This window comes from Taurulus bubalis, assembly GCF_910589615.1.
Source record: "Taurulus bubalis genome assembly, chromosome: 6".
In the NCBI taxonomy this organism is placed as follows: domain Eukaryota; kingdom Metazoa; phylum Chordata; class Actinopteri; order Perciformes; family Cottidae; genus Taurulus; species Taurulus bubalis.
Window position 1 is genome coordinate 1,925,301 of NC_136594.1, and position 17,507 is coordinate 1,942,807.

The window sequence follows — 17,507 nt, forward strand, 5'->3', positions numbered from 1 at the left end:
ATTCAACTCTCCGTCTGCAGCGTCAACAAGAAGAGAAGCTCCTGTTTCTGTGAGTGTTGAACACTTCTGTGTCTCTGGACGCTTTCTCTGCTTCTTTTACTGCAAAAGCTCTTTACTTTTATTATTGAGCTGTTTTCTTCTCTTTCAACTGCTTCCTCATTTCTCAATGTAGAAATGTAATTCAAAGCTAATAATGTTCAGGATGTTATTTATATTACTTTTATCATTCATAACGTTCATACTTTCAGGAATATTAAACATTTTCCGGCAAAATGTATCCAATCAAATGAATGGAAGACATTTTTCATGCATTTTGAGCTCTTAACTACTCATTCAAACATTTACATAGAAACTCTATTCAAACTTTAAAATATTCAACTTATTTAATACATTCTGGGTATTATTTACTATTCAAAACCTATGCAACATATACACAAACATAACAATCATGAAAATCATAACTTAAGACATAAAGGAGGAAGAAGAAGTGTGAGTCTCAAAGGGAGAGGCGCTCTGGTGCACTTCCTCAATAACTGGTGCACTTCCTCAATAACTGCAGAATCAGACATGAGTACAGAAAGGAGGGGTGATAATATGTATATGTCTTTAAAGCGCTGCACATTAATGAGGCAGATGTTTGTGATGTTGTCATGAGGTGAAAATAAAGTACCTTACTGAGTTATTTCATCCAATTTATGAGGAACTAACTTGTTTTAATAAGCTTGCTTTTTCAACAGGGCTACACGACTGACAGACATGTTGTAACTGGTTGTAACTGGTTGTAACTGGCAGCACTACAGCGCTGAACGGGCTTCTGCTCTCATCATACTAACAAGTCTGGGTGTGTATTTGAAGGTGTGAGGACGTGATGGCTGCGTCTGTCAGTGTCTGCAGACGAAGGTAAAAAGTCTCTTGGACCTCCTCTGGATGTGACTGTAACAGGTGAGTAGCCTCACAGGTATCTTTACCTCTGATGAAGGAGCTCTGCTGACATTTGTTACGTAATGAACGTGTAGATGAGAGCCGTGATCAATTCTTTCAGCACTGATATTTACTGTTTGTATCTGGATTCATTCTCTTATATTCTGTCATATGTAACTTTCTGCTCAAAGTCTTTTCAGCCTTTGAGTCTTCTCATGTTTAGTAGAGTCAGATTTTATTATCACCAGCAAACAACTTTCATTTAAATCTGCACTGACTCACTGCTGAAATATGTGGAGGAGTCAGTCTACTGTTTATTCTCTGACTGACACACCTTAACAACTACAGACGGAATAAATATGATGTATTGGGTAATTATCTACTCCAATAACAAGCATGCATATGTCCACTGTTAAAGTTGCATCAGCATAGCAGGCCTATCAGGAAGTGCAAACCTGAATGCAGACCACTAGCCTTTGGTAGTATCAGCCTGTGCTTGTAGAACTAGGGTTACAATATCGTAACCTTTGTTCTGGCTCACAGAGCCCAATGAACGCAGGTCCAGAGGTTCGTCTCTGCAGACCACCTCCTTCTTCATATACTAATCGGCCGCAGCAGAAATCGATTTAATATTAGATTCAGGCAACAAAAGATTGCTGTCAGGTTTAGGAATAATCATAGTTGGGCTTTAAAACAGTACATACACTAAGTAAAATATGTAAACAGGTCACTAAAATCCATGATGCCTCCTCTTGTTTGTGCCAGAGTATTCTGCTCTGTCAGATAGGTTTGTATAAGTTAGAACAAGAGTCGAATGTTACAGCCACATTATTTCAGTGAAACAAGGACATTACACTTCCATTCCAAATGGTGCTTTCACTCAAACATCTCTCTTGATTTGAATGAATTGAAAGAAGTCCAAGCAGTGTGCCACTTCAACATTACATAAGTCCATCCCATAGAGCAGCAGCAGGAGCTCTTGCTTGCCAAATTACACTGATCAGCCAATCTGAGCTCCTTGTGTTTCAGTTTTTCCTTCAGGTGACAAAACAGCCAGGTTTGAGCCGGGAGCCACGATGACGTCAGTGGACCTTTTGAAGATACTGGATGATTTAAAAGAAGAAGAATTGCAGAGATTCAAATGGTATCTGCAGCAGCCTGGCTTCATGAAACCTGACCAAGCTCTCAAAGAGTCCTCTCTGGAGAAAGCAAATATTCTGGATACTGTGAAGCTGATGGTGGAAACCTTTAACCCTGATGGAGCTCTGAAGGTGACCAGGAAGGTTTTAAAGGAGATACCCAGGAATGATCTGGTGCAGAGTCTACAGGACACCATCTCAAGACCAGAAGGTCAGTCATTTGTATTCTCATGAAAATAGTGCAACACAATGCTTGTAATGGAACAGGGTCTCTGTACAGAGACAACTAAACTACATAGTTTATAATACTATCATGAAATACTTAGTTAGGTAGCAAACATTTCCACTTCTGCAACTACAGCAGGAACTCAGTCCCAACATGTGATGTACTCACGGACACACTTGTACTGGTTGAAGTGCTTTTGATCCTGAGGGTTCAAAAGCACTGTGGACACAGAGGAGGTAAATGTTGTTGGCTGTGATCTCCCAGAGCAGGACTATCTGTTGTTTGGATGTGGGTTCTTCGTTCAGCAAACACCTATTACAATTCTACAAGCTCTCGATATTGATAACTGAGGTGCAATCTTCAGACGGGAGGGCCCTTTGTGACTTATTTTGGAGTTTGAATGATAACATTTACACCCTATTTTAGAACCATGTGTAATAATTGAATGAAACAATAATTATACCTAGAAATTTAGAATATTTTGTGGAGTTACAGCTGTGTTGATAATGTCCCACAGCGATTACAGCAACTAATCATGTATCCCAGACAAAATGATGTAACCTACAGTACATAACACAGAAACAGGTTTTAAACCTGAAATTTAAATAAAACTAATTATCAATCACCGATTACCTTGAAGATTAGAAATCGGTATTAAGTCATATTGATGAAATAAAACATCCTGTAACTTCTCTTACAGGCGATGCTGAAGCTGGAGAGACTTCAGAGAACAGAGGAGCTTCCACCTGTCAGAGCAAAGGTAAAGCTGCTCTCTGGTGTGTATGGAAGCCCTGAGAGACAAAAGTGTGGTCAATGTTTTAATAAATACACTCTGTGTACTGGTTGAAGTGTTTTTGATGACACTGTAGACAGTTGAGAGGTGCATGTTTGATGGTGGTGGACACAGAGCAGGTAAACGTGTTGGTTGTGATCTACCAGAGAAGCCCTAAGCTTCGTTGTACGGATGCAGTTCATCCGCTCAGATCTGGTTCTTGATTACTGAGGCTCAATGTTCAGGCGGCTCCATGACTTCCTGACAATTTGAAGCATTGTTTGTAAGTAGAGGTTTGACTAAGCGAGTGATGCCGGAATTCATTGGAACAGGTTGATTGGAAAACTCTAACTCTCTAACTACGCCTGATTTTAGTAATGCTTCAAATATTGGTTTTATTCCTTGCACTGCTTCTGGTTTAGTAGGGTATTGCTGTTGAAATGGTCTAAAATTACTTTTGGGTGTTATTGTTACTGGTTCTATTCCTTTAATTTTACCTACCAATAATATCCAGATTTCTCCATCTCATTCATCTAAAGTTGAATGAATGTCTTCTCTTCCAATCAGACGAGACGAACGGCAAAGACAAGTTTTTCATTCATCTGAGGAAGACAGTCCTTCAGCAAAATACCTTTTGTGTTCTGCTCCTGCAACTGTAGACAAACATCCTGATAATGTTTGTTTTTTCATATTTGTGTTCCATACAGACGAGATGGTTCTGGGAGTGCCCATCTCATCTCACAAACAAAAGCTTCAATCATACTTTCAGGATACGTTCTTGTGTGTACAAGAGGCGTGGCTGGAGAAGAAGGATGAGCAACGTCTGGATGCTATCTACACAGAGCTGTACATCACAGCAGGGGCTGACATACACATCAACACTCAGCATGAGGTCAGGCAGGTTGAGGTGATGAGGGTGAAGCCAGCAGATGAAGATAAACCAATTCAACCCAAGGACATGTTCAAACCCCCGTCTGGAGAATACAGACCCATGAGAACAGTACTGACCAATGGAATCGCAGGAATTGGAAAAACATTTCTTGTGCGCAAGTTTGTGTGGGACTGGGCTGAAAAACAAACCAATCAAGATGTGCATCTCATTTTCCCCTTCACCTTCCGCCAGCTGAATTTATGGAAAGGAGAAAAGTTGTGTTTGGCAGATCTTATTCATAAATGTATCAGGGAGACCAAAGACATCACGAGACAAGCTCTAAATGAAATCTTCACAACTCTACAGTCATCACCAAACACCAACTACGACAAGAGTGTCTTCAAACTTCTGTTTGTTTTGGATGGACTGGATGAGAGCCGCCTTCGTCTGGACTGCTCTACCAGTGAACACCAGGCTGTTACCTTTGATGTGACCAAGTCGATCCCAGTGGATTTGCTGCTGACGAACCTCATCAGAGGGAACCTGCTTCCCTCTGCTCGCCTCTGGATAACCACACGACCTGCAGCAGCCAATCAGATCCATCTAGATTTTGTTGGCACGGTGACAGAGGTCAGAGGGTTCACTGACCCACAGAAGGAGGAGTACTTCAGGAAGAGGTTCAGAGATAAGAAGCAGGCCAGCAGGATCATCTCCCACATCAAGACCTCACAAAGCCTCCACATCATGTGCCACATCCCAGTCTTCTGCTGGATCACTGCTACAGTTCTGAAGGACGTGTTGAAGACCAGAGAGGGAGGAGAGCTGCCCAAGACCCTGACTGAGATGTATGCAGAATTCCTGGTGTTTCAGATCCATCAGACAAAAGAGAAGAAGTATGACCAAAAGAAGTTCAATCAGTACATTAAGTCATTAGCCAAACTGTCTTTTCACCAGCTGGAAGAGGGCAACCTGATCTTCTATGAGAAAGATCTCAAAGAGAGTGGCATTGACGTGAGCGAAGCCTCAGTGTGCTCAGGAGTGTTCACAGAGATCTTCAAAGAGGAACATGGGAAGAAGAATGAAGACAAGATGTTTAGCTTTGTCCATCTGAGTGTTCAGGAGTTTCTGGCAGCGTTCTACGTAAGAATGGAACTCGTTAACAGAAACAAGAATGTGATGTTGGAGTCAGGGCAAACCTTTGTCGACAATGTGCGAATGGTTTTCAGAACTACGTCTACGACAGAGGTCCACAGGTTTGCTATTGACGAGGCTTTGACGAGTCCAAACGGACACCTGGACCTGTTCCTCCGATTCCTCCTCGGCCTTTCACTGGAGACCAATCAGAATCATCTACAAGGCCTACTGAAAAAGAGAAGTAGCTCACAGACCAACCAGGAAACAGCCCAGTACATCAAGGAGAAGATCAGTGAGAATGTGTCTCCAGAGAAAAGCATCAATCTGTTCCACTGTCTGAATGAACTGAATGATGGTTCTCTAGTGGAGGAGATCCAACAGTCCCTGAGGTTAGGACTTCTCTCCACAGATAAACTGTCTCCTGCTCAGTGGTCAGCTCTGGGCTTCATCTTACTGACATCAGGAGAAGATCTGGATGTGTTTGACCTGAAGAAATATCCTGCTTCAGAAGAGGCTTTTCTGAGGCTGCTGCCAGTGGTTAAAGCCGCCAACAAAGCTCTGTAAGTACCAGAGACCTGCAGGTAATCACTTCATCACACAAGTAGAGTAGTGCTCAACTAATGAAAGTATTCTGTTGAGATATTTAGTAAACTAGTTGATTAGTTGAACAATTGAAAAACATAAAACATGTTTTTACAGTTTCACTGCAACTCCACACATAGATATGAACTAAACAAATGTCACTGTGTTGTTCATTTAAGACTAATTGACTAAATTGATTTTGGATTGAGATTCATTAATTGTTGTTAGATTCCAGTAATAGACACAATAATAGGCACAAATCCTCTCGGCACCTGAGACTCTAATCCTTGATTGTTCAATGTATGAACTCAGAAATGTAGATTTTACATTGTCGGAGAAAAAAACAGTAATGTCTTTGTTGTCTTCATCACTGACTCCTTCAGGCTGAGTGGCTGTAACCTCTCAGAGAGAAGCTGTGAAGCTCTGTCCTCAGTCCTCAGCTCCCAGTCCTCTAGTCTGAGAGTGCTGGACCTGAGTAACAACGACCTGCAGGATTCAGGAGTGAAGCTGCTGTCTGCTGGACTGGAGAGTCCACACTGTCATCTGGAGATTCTAGGGTCAGGATTCATCTTCTGTTTCACTGATAACCATTTACATGCTGCTTGATATACAAGTTAATGTCTATTACAAGAGAGACCCATCACCTTCCAGCTCATTGTGTAGTTGTTAGACCCTCAGCTCTACTGATTCAGTCTCACTGCTTTCATCAGCAGCAGCAGCTGTTTTTATCACACACGCTGTGATGAACTCACGGTACACGACCTGCTCACAGCAAACAGCAGACAGACACATGTAGAGACTCTAGCTGGTGGAGGAAGTGGAAAGAGACAGACATGTTTTTCAAGAGTTTTGTGGAGACTGAGCTCATGTTTAACCTCAGCAGTCTCTACGACTATGTGAAATGTCACATAGAGTTCCTCGTGAAGCTGGTTTCTTCTTATGCTCTCTCTTGATGACAAATATATTTTTTCTTGGGATTAAGTAAACTTTTTAATACAATGTACATCCCCAGAGTCTGCAGCTCCAGTTTGCTCTTCATATCCAATGTTCTATCTCTGGCAGGACGCCACAGAAATAGAACACTGTTTGCTAAGACATTTATAATATTTACTTAATGAGGTGTTAATATTTAATTGTTGTGTACTGTTGACGTATAATAGTGTTTGTCTCCAGGCTGTCAGGCTGTCTTGTCACAGAGGAAGGCTCTTCTTCTCTGGCTTCAGCTCTGAGATCCAACCCCTCCCATCTGAGAGAGCTGGACCTGAGCTACAATCATCCAGGAGTCTTAGGAGTGAAGCTGCTGTCTGCTAGACTGGAGGACCCACTCTGGAGACTGGACACTCTCAGGTATGAAGAGTCTGTTGGTTCAGTCTGATAATAGTGAAGACAGTAACTGATGTTCTGAGAGTCTGTGTCCCCACTGAGACGAACCTCCTCACTTATTCTGACACAGTTCAGCTTCCCTTCTCTCCTGCCACTCAATCTCTCACTCACCTCATTAGCTCCATCACACTCACCTGCCAGATGGTTCTCCGCATTATGCCAGACTTTCCACCGTTTACCCTCCGACTGGTTTCCCGTTGCCGACTCTGCCTGTTTGGACTTCTCCGCCTTGCCTCGGCCCCGGTAAACCAACATAGCCTTCTGTCCCCGACCACGGGAATCGCCTCTGCTTCCTGTGGTTTCTGTCTCTTCTCCCCTGACGGCTTGGCGTTCCACCAAGTGGATTTCTCCACAAGAGCAGGTTGGAGACTGTTTCCCTGTGTGTCTTCTGCCTGAAATGAAGCTTTGCTCAACGATTATCGGTGTCCGTCGTACTGCTTCCTCACCCGTTACACAAGAGGAGGAGTCTCCAACTTCATCATCAGGGACCGCCTCTGATCACACACTTTCCCCCCCGTCCGAGAAGAGGAGAGGAGTCTTTACTTCCCTCACCAGCACCTACTTCCACCCCCCAGACTCCACCAGGTCCCCTTCCTCAACCCACCTGGAGTTCACTGACCACATGAAAGAGCTGGTCACTGCTGGAACCAGCACTCCCATTTGAAATCCTGAAATCCTTGACGTCCACCTCCAGCTCGACCTCTGCCACTGGCTCCAAGTCTACAGCCAGTTGCCCCTCCCCCGCCTCCACGACGGGTCCACCACCATCCTCTATCTCCCCTACCTAATAAAGGCATTCATTGATATCTTTTGGGTCCAGACTACAAGGTTAATGACACCACTGATTACCTCCAGGAACAGTCAGGCCCTGTATGAAGCTAGCCTTCTCACTTCCTGATAGAAAAGGGAGGTGAGGCTGCGAATAAACACTAGTAAATTTGCAAACTTATCAAATTGAACATTCATTCCTCATCAGCCCGTCGTGAAGCATTGCTCAAATAGAGCTTTACAGGCATAAAACTCAGCTTTATTAAATGTCAGGTCTGTGTCCGTCGTTCTGCTTCAGGGTCCTAACCACACTGTTACATTCTGACTCTGCTTCTTCCTCCAGGGTTCAACCTGCTGGAGATCAGTGGCTGAAAGCTGGTCTGAGGAAATGTGAGTGTTCACTTTGATTCATGGAATCTCAAATAAAGCCGTCAGCTGTGTTCCATGACGAACTGCTGCTGTTTCCTCTCGTTCTCTCAGATTCCTGTGAACTCACAATCGACACAAACACAGTGAACCCAAGCCTGATACTGTCTGACAACAACAGGAAGGTGACGTGTGTGATGGAGAAGCAGACATATCCTGATCATCCAGACAGGTTTCAGGTCCTGGCTCAGCTGCTGTGTACAACTGGTCTGACTGGTCGCTGTTACTGGGAGGTCGAGTGGAGAGGAAACGTTGATATAGCAGTGAGCTACAGAGGAATCAGGAGGAAAGGAGACGGTCCAGAGTGTTGGTTTGGAAGGAACGATCAGTCCTGGAGTCTGAACTGCTCTGATAATGGTTACTCTGTCTTTCACAATGACAGAAGAACACGACTCTCTTCCTCCTCCTCCGCCTCCTCTTCCTCCTCTGGTAGAGTAGCAGTGTATGTGGACTGTCCTGCTGGCTCGCTGTCCTTCTACAGAGTCTCCTCTGACACACTGATCCACATCCACACTGTCAGCACCACATTCACTGAACCTCTGTATCCTGGGTTTGAGTTTTGGTCCAGTCCTGATTCCTCAGTGTCTCTGTGTTCTCTGTAGGAGGAAGTTCAGAAATTCAGAAATGAACACTTTCATACTTTTCCTTACATTTTGAATGCAGGACTTTAACTTGTGAGTATTTCTACACAAGCACATTTAAATTCGATGTGGGGGATGTTTTGGTGCCTTACAAAGGCATATTTAGTAACACATGCATGGCCACACAATTGACAACTGAACATTATAAGCTAACTAAATAAGCTAGACTAATGCCTTGTCTCCCTTGTTATTTTTTAGTTACCTATTACTCATAGTATTCAGTATTTAAATGTTAACTAAGTGTAACATAGTTGAATAGGTGCATGTTAAATCCAGCTAAAATGGGAAACCTATGCCACCTGCTGTTCCAAATGTGTACCTGCGCTTAATATAAGACGCAAAGGACTCTGGGAAATCCTCAGAGTAACGGAGGATCCTTTTAGAAGGTAACATGTCTATGAATGTCTGTGGAGAAAAGATAGTGTTAACTAATTGTAAAAGTATGTAAGACTTCAGCTGGCTTTATTTGTTTGGAAAGTTATTGTCTGAGAGTATAATTGCCTTGTTTTCATTAAGTTAACTATTCGTTTTTTATGTGTTTTAATGCCAGTAAGAATGTCAGCAGAGTAGCTAGCTAACGCTAACATGATGCCGTCTTTCTAGACAGAGTGCGCTGTCCACAAGAGATGACCGTTATATGTGTCCTTATGTCATAAATGCAGGTATGTCACAGTAAGTTGTTCTATTGTTGTGGTAATGTTTTAAACATGCAGAAGTATTTTCTATAGTCAACTGTTTTTACTCAGTTACACAATTGTTATTATAAAATGTAAAATATGTTAAAATAAGGCAACTGTCCAGGGTGTGAAATCTGTATATATATTTTGTATTTCTCCTCATGTCTTTTAAGAGAGAGGCATTTTCTGTTCCATTTCATTTATTTTATGCACATGTTAAATCCACTATACGATCACTGTTTCACTGTACTAGTTTATAAATGTGGGTAATTCTCAGAGTAACGGAAGATCCCTTTAGAAGAGGAGCTGACTGGTATATGTGTCCTTTTGTCATAAATGCAGAAACACAATAAACCTGCTGTTGCCACAAGCGTGCCCAGCTCCAGGAGATTAATTTGACCAGGAGACATCTCACAGAGGTTACATAAGCTAAGAACAGCTAACGGCTTAGCTAGCTAAAGTGCATGCCAACAACATGGAGAAACATGTGCTAAAGCTAACCTATATGTTAGCAAAGGTGTTTGAAAACGTATCTTAAGTTGAAACTGGATTACCTTGAGTAGTAATAAATCCACTTGACTTTCCCAAACTGGGGGTGGTGAAAATAAAAAATATATAGATCGTAACATTGTGAGGTGTTGTGTCTCCAGCACCTGCACTTAGGGAACGGTCTCCTGCTGCAAGCACGAACCGAGCAGCGGTGAAAATACAAATAGCTGCGGGTTTTAAATGTGTTATCTTAATCTGGTAAAACTAAAGTGATTTACGTATTAACATGGAAGACATTATAATTCGAATAGAAAATGACGAGATTGACAGAGGAATTGCAAAACTACGCTCTGGCTGCTCATAGTTTATGAGAACTTCAAAACAACAACATCTTATCAACATGATGAGCCTTGAGGCTCAGCAGGGACACCTGGGCCTCAACATCAGCCTGGTGGAGGTTTCCTGCTACACAAAATAAACAGACAATAGTACCGTATTTATGAGGAGAGACATGAAAGTAACCCTTACTTTGATGTTCCCGGTATATTTAAGGGGAAAGTGAGAAGATAAGCATTGTTTAGTCTGGAAGGTGTGGTTCAGTGGGGGGATGGGCACATGAAGCAGGACAGAGATGGTTCCATAACAAACACCTGTTTTTGGTTTGAAGTTTGAAATGTGTACAACTTTATATATGGGGCTGCGAACAGGTGTTCACGTGTGTGTGTGTGTGTGTGTGTGTGTGTGTGTGTGTGTGTGTGTGTGTGTGTGTGTGTGTGAGAGAGGGAGGGTGGGAAATGTGATCAGCGATTGTATATGTTTAAATGCCTAGTGTGGAGGATATCATAAGGTCTTGAGGCGATCCGATGTAAAACACAATATTTATGATTGATTAAAGTTGTAAATCGGTCAGATTAGACCCGAACACGACAGGAGGGTTTAGCTAGCAGCAACGTATCCAACATTCTACCAGCTGTTGCAGTCTGCCCTGCCATGTAGCATTAGCTCAGAAAACACACGCCTTGTTGTGCTGTGTAAAAGTCTCACATGTTGTGCTGTCTGACCTGTTGAGGCGTTCTGGTTCACTCACAACGTTCTGGTTCACCTCCAGTGGTCCTCGGTAATGTTACCCACGTCACGTGGTGCCGCACGGTAGCTAGTAAGAGAGAAAAGAGTCCAAACTTCTTCAAAAGGAGCTAGCCTTAGCTAACTAGAACACCACCACACACACACATATACGGTGACGGCGTCACACATGAACGATTCCAATTAATTTACAAGTTACACTAAACGCATGACATGTATCAACTATATGAAGCCAAATGATTTATATCACAACTTAAAGTGCAAATACTATATTTTGGTAATATTAGTAACACTAACGTTAGCTTACCAGTGCAGGAAAGTGTCTCCCTACTTCCCTCTTAAAGTCACGTAGCGTTACACGGTAACTTTACTTGAGAAGACTGTGCTGTCTGTAATTAATGTACAGTTACAAAATGCCTGTCAAAAAGGAAATATGAAGGAATAATAATGAGCTTCGTTACCTTGCTGTTGCTGAAGTTGAAGTGGACTCTGGTCAGGAATGTTGTAGCTCTTTATAGTCTACTGTCATGAGTAGTAACGCAACGGAGGTACAACAATATTGTTTTTCCCCTCTGTCTGCGTGACAGCTAAACCTAACATCTGTGTTTAAAATAATGTTAAAACTGATTATGTATATAAATTCCTGTATTGTGATTCACAGCAACATTCATTTACAGTAAGATTTACCCGGGAATGAATTTTGACCATGATGCATTGCAGATCTACAGCAACATGCTGCATAGGAGTTCTACAGTAAGAAGATGACCAGTATACGGTAATATTACTGTGAAAACTACAGAAACTTATTACAGTGTATGTGTGTACTATGTACTCTGTATGTACTATGTACTTTGTATGTATGATTGATGTGAATAGCTATTTTATGATTTAATTGTTTTTCACAAATACACTACATGTATTATAATTATGTTTCCCTATTAGCTTATTTTCTCATTGCACAGCTACTGTCTTCCTCTGTTGCTCTGCCTTCAGCCTGCAGCACTGCTTTCAGTGCAGCTGGTTTTAAGCAGAACTTTCATCCAATCAGATTTTCTCCTCCTGTGTCTCTATGGAAGCAAAGCAGTTTAAGCCTTTGCAGAATAAAATACACGGGGAGTGGACATTGTCATTGATTGTCATGGACTTCAACAAATCAGATCTTTAGTTTGAAAAGATGGGTGTATTCTTTGACGTGCAGCGCCTGTGAAATGGCGTGGCCGTGTGATTGGTCCGTGGCCCAGCGTGACCATTAACATGTGCTGTGATTGGTCAGTGTGCCAGCGTGACTTCTGTCTAACAGAAACTAGCTGGCTGAACTCAGTAAGAAGGAGTAAAAACATTTCAGATTGTTGAAACTAGGGCTGCAACAACGAATCGATAAAATCGCTAAAAATCGATTATCAAAAGTGTTGGCAACGAATTGAATTATCGATTCGTTGTGTCGCGCGATTATTACGGCAGTCAATAAGTCGCGGAGGAAAAAAAAAAGAGCGGAGCAGAGCAACTGGCCTGCCAGCGTGTCTGAGATTGGAGTGAGACACTGAGAAAAGTTTAGATAGTGATCTTCGCAAAAATAGAACATATTTTACGAGTCTTGGCCAATCAGAGTTAAGATGTCTCCAGCGTCTTCATCAAGCTAGTCAGCTTGCTATCACGTTAGCTAACGTGTTTGGGTAGTGTTGGCGTTAAAGTTCCGTTATGTTCCGTTACAGTTCAGTCTTGCTTGTAAAACAACGTAATGTGATGAAACATGCCGTCACCCCCCGGTCTGGTTCAGTTCACGCTGTCACTCGTTAACGTTAAACCGGCACACCGGCGGATCTGACTGCAGGTTTTTTATTTTTTTTACTCAAAGTAGAATAGCCAACAACGTGATGTCGTGGTCATAAGAGACCCAGATATTGATCAGATGATGTGAATGAAAGAGTTTAAGGCAGGTGGAGGTCCAAACAGACGTGAGAGGAGCAGTACAGCTTCCCACTGTTCCAGTGTTTCATACATATTGATAAAGCAGGGCATGCTAAATGCAGCCTCTGCTCCAAGGAGATCAATTACAGTAAAAATGGCTCACATTTGGCAGATGTAAAGCATACATGGGTATGTTTTTAGTGTTATTCCATTTTTATTTTATTTTCTTAATTAACAGGTCAGGGATGTTCAAGGAGCAACCTGTTTGTGCTTTCTGAAGATGTTTTGCACTGTCAGTTCTGTTTTTGAATAAAGGGTTGGAAATTAATGCTTTTTTGATTTTTTTTATCCGATTCATCGATTAATCGAAAAAATAATCAACCGATTAATCGATTATTAAAATAATCGTTAGTTGCAGCCCAAGTTGAAACATATGTCAGAGAAGTAATTTAATTTTGAGTGTTTTGCTGAGTGTAGTTTTTTTTGCTGTTTGTTAACAAAGAGAGGCGGATGGACTTTGTCTTTAGCTGAACAGCATCTGGTGAGTTAACTGCTTTTTAGTTTTTACATATGCAGTAGCGTTGTGTTAATGTGTCTATGGTGCTGTTTTTATCATGGATGGATAATATCGACAGGAATCCCGTCGGTATGCCGTCAGTCTGGACGCACAACATCTCCAAGGCCAGGTTGGAGGCACCGACAGAGAAGCGCTGCGTAATTGCGCATTGCTCATCGGGAGTGTCCGCTGTCTCCTTTGCCTTTTCTTTCAGTCAAAGTGGTTAAAATAGCTCCGCAGGTCGGTGATGATGCAGGCTCTCTCTCTTACATACTTCACCTTTTACAGGTCTCCCTTTCTCTGACCTGCTTCCTTTACTTTCTTTCTTTTTCTTATCAAATATTCTTTGCTGTAAAGATCACTTGCTTATTTCTATGCTTAACTACTTTTTACATAATGTTGTAAAAACTATTTATATCCTGATGTCTAAATGATATTTGAAGACAGGGCTACTTATATATACATATAAGTAGCATTTCCTTCATCTTGTTCTAGAGGTTTGAGTCCTCTGGGCCTCCGTAGCCTGGTAGAAACCTGTCAGCTGACTTCCTCTACATTTCTCTGCGGTTGATATTGACATGTTCAGCAGGAAGAGATTCAACTCTCAGTCTGCAGCGTCAACAAGAAGAGAAGCTCCTGTTTCTGTGAGTGTTGAACACTTCTGTGTCTCTGGACGCTTTCTCTGCTTCTTTTACTGCAAAAGCTCTTTACTTTTATTATTGAGCTGTTTCCTTCTCTTTCAACTGCTTCCTCAATTCTCAATGTAGAAATGTAATTCAAAGCTAATAATGTTCAGGATGTTATTTATATTACTTTTATCATTCATAACGTTCATACTTTCAGGAATTTTTTTTTTTTTACAAAAGATGTATCCAACCAAATGAATGGAAGACATTTTTCATGCATTTTGAGCTTATACATTCAACTTATTTAATACATTCTAGGTATTATTTCCTATTCAAACCTATGCAACATATACAAAAAACATAACAATTGTGAAAATCATAACTTAACATAAAGGAGGAAGAAGAAGTGTGAGTCTCAAAATGAGAGACGCTCTGATGCACTTCCTCAATATCTGGTGCACTTCCTCAATAACTGCAGAATCAGACATGAGTGCAGAAGGGAGGGGTGATAATATATATATATATATATATATATATATATATATATATATATAATTATATTTACTTATATAAATATATTTATATGGGTGCTGGAAAGGAGGCTCCGACCGCTTGTCGAACCTCGGATTCAAGACGAGCAGTGCGGATTCCGTCCCGGCCGTGGAACAGTGGACCAGCTCTTTACCCTCGCAAGACTACTGGAGGGGTCCTGGGAGTTTGCCCAACCAGTCTACATGTGCTTTGTAGACTTGGTGAAGGCTTTCGACCGGGTCCCTCGGGGGTTTTTGTGGGGGGTGCTGCGGGAGAATGGGGTGCCGTACCCGTTGGCACGGGCCATTCGGTCTCTGTGCTGCAGTAGTAGCTGTGTTCGTATCCTTGGTATTAAGTCAGACACGTTCCCGGTGGGTGTTGGCCTCCGCCAGGGCTGCCCTTTATCACCGGTCCTGTTCGTGACCTTCATGGACAGGATATCTAGGCGCAGCCAGGGGGCGGAGAGGATCCGGTTCGGGAGTCTCGGGATCGCCTCTCTGCTGTTCGCGGATGATGTGGTCCTGTTTGCCTCCTCGGACCGTGACCTCCAGCATTCACTGGGGCGTTTTGCAGCCGAGTGTGAAGCGGCAGGGATGAGAGTTAGCGCCTCCAAATCTGAGGCCATGGTGCTCTGCCGGAAACCGGTGGATTGCTCCCTCCAGGTGGGGACAAACTGCCTACCCCAAGCGAAGGAGTTCAAGTATCTCGGGGTCTTGTTCACGAGTGAGGGTAAGGTGGAGCGGGAGATCGACAGGCGGATCGGTGCGGCTGCAGCTGTAAAACAGGCGCTGTACCGGTCCGTCTTGGTGAAGAGGGAGCTGAGCCGGAAGGCAAAGCTTTCCATTTACTGGTCGGTCTACGTCCCAACCCTCACCTACGGTCACAAACTCTGGATCGTGACCGAAAGAACGAGGTCTCGGATACAAGCGGCCGAAATGAGCTTCCTCTGCAGGGTGGCCGGGCTCAGCCTTAGAGATAGGGTAAGGAGCTCGGACATCAGGAGGAGCTTGGAGTCGAGTTGCTGCTCCTTCGTGTCGAAAGGAGTCAGCTGAGGTGGTTCGGGCATCTAGTCAGGATGCCTCCTGGACGCCTCCATTAGAGGTTTTCCAGGCAGGTCCAACTGGTAGGAGACCCTGGGTCGGCCTGCTGCCACCGCGACCCGACACCGGATAAGCGGCTGAAAATGGATGGATGGATGGATATATATATATATATATATATATATATATATATATATATATATATATATATATATATATATTATAAAATACGTAAACAGGTCACTAAAGTCCACGATGCAACTTCAACAACGTTGGGACATGAACACTGGTCTTGAATACCAGTCTCCTGGTTGAAAGTCCTGTGTTAGTTTGACCTGTCAGTGTGGCTTTTATTCACCTTAAAGAACAGCCTCCTCTTGTTTGTGCCAGAGTATTCTGCTCTGTCAGATAGGTTTGTATAAAACAAGAGTCAAATTTTACAGTCACGTTATTTCAGTGAAACAAGAACATTAGATGGTGATTTCACTCTAACATCTCTCTTGATTTGAATGACATGAAAGAAGTCCAAGCAGTGTGCCACTTCAACATTACATAAGTCCATCCCATAGAGCAGCAGCAGGAGCTCTTGCTGGCCAAATTACTCTGATCGGCCAATCTGAGCTCCTTGTGTTTCAGTTTTTCCTTCAGGTGACACAACAGCCAGGTTTGAGCCGGGAGCCACAATGACGTCAGTGGACCTTTTGGAGATTCTAGATGATTTAAAAAAAAAAGAATTTAAGAGATTCAAATGGCATCTGCAGCAGCCTGGCTTCATGAAACCTGATCAAGCTCTCAAAGTGTCCGATCTGGAGGAAGCAAATAGGCAGGACACTGTGGATCTGATGGTGAAGACCTTTGAACCTGATGGAGCTCTGGAGGTGACCAGGAAGGTTTTAAAGGAGATACGCAGGAAACATATGGTGCAGAGTCTACAGGACACCATCTCAGGACTAGAAGGTCAGTCATTTGTATTCTCATGAAAATAGTGAAATACAATGCTTGCAATGGAACTCTGTACAGAAGCTCATTGTCTTCACCAAATAGAGGTCTGATCTCTTAATCATGAGAAAAGGCTCAGGTGATCATTGTTGTTGGTCAGAGGGTGCTGGGGCTACCTGATTTACTCATCTTTTATGTACTCCTTGGCTTGAGACACTGAGATTTTAATGTATTTTAAGTATTGTGATCAACATATCCTCATACAACGATACCATACAAAAAGGTTTTTCAAAATAAACTTCCTATTACAAAGAACGCCTATTACAATTCTACAAGCTCTAGATATTGATTACTGAGGCGCAATCTTCAGGCGGGAGGGCCCTTTGTGACTTATTTTGTGGTTTGAATGATAACATGCATGTACACCCTATTTTAGAACGTGAAAAAAAAGAAAATCTATTTTTTAATTTTATAGAGAAATCTAGAGATATATAACAGTTTGTGGAGTTACAGCTGTGTTGACAATGTCCCACAGCGATTACACTAACTAATCATGTATCCCAGACAAAATGATGTAACCTACAGTACATAACACAGAAACAGGTTTTAAACCTGAACATTTTAATAAAACTAATTACCAATCACTGGTTACCTTGAAGATTGGAAATAGGTATTAAGTCATGTTGATAAAATAAAACATCCTGTAACTTCTCTCACAGGCGATGCTGATGCTGGAGAGACTTCAGAGAACAGAGGAGCATCCATCTGTCAGAGCAAAGGTAAATCTGCTCTCTG

The 17,507-nt window shown here is 42.4% G+C and overlaps 1 protein-coding gene across 1 annotated transcript in view; it reads left to right on the plus strand.

Moving 5' to 3' along the window:
• The window catches only part of LOC306738059 (uncharacterized protein), a gene marked incomplete at its 3' end in the record, with an annotated part of 49,519 nt that overhangs the window by 14,327 nt on the left and 17,685 nt on the right, over positions 1 to 17,507 (plus strand). Inside the window, exons 4-10 of the mRNA XM_079219888.1 lie at positions 6,029 to 6,202; positions 6,819 to 6,992; positions 8,140 to 8,186; positions 8,277 to 8,820; positions 9,526 to 9,535; positions 16,535 to 16,730; positions 17,432 to 17,491. Coding sequence (XP_079076014.1) covers positions 6,029 to 6,202; positions 6,819 to 6,992; positions 8,140 to 8,186; positions 8,277 to 8,820; positions 9,526 to 9,535; positions 16,535 to 16,730; positions 17,432 to 17,491 — 1,205 coding nt within the window. The remainder of the gene's footprint in view (positions 1 to 6,028; positions 6,203 to 6,818; positions 6,993 to 8,139; positions 8,187 to 8,276; positions 8,821 to 9,525; positions 9,536 to 16,534; positions 16,731 to 17,431; positions 17,492 to 17,507) is intronic.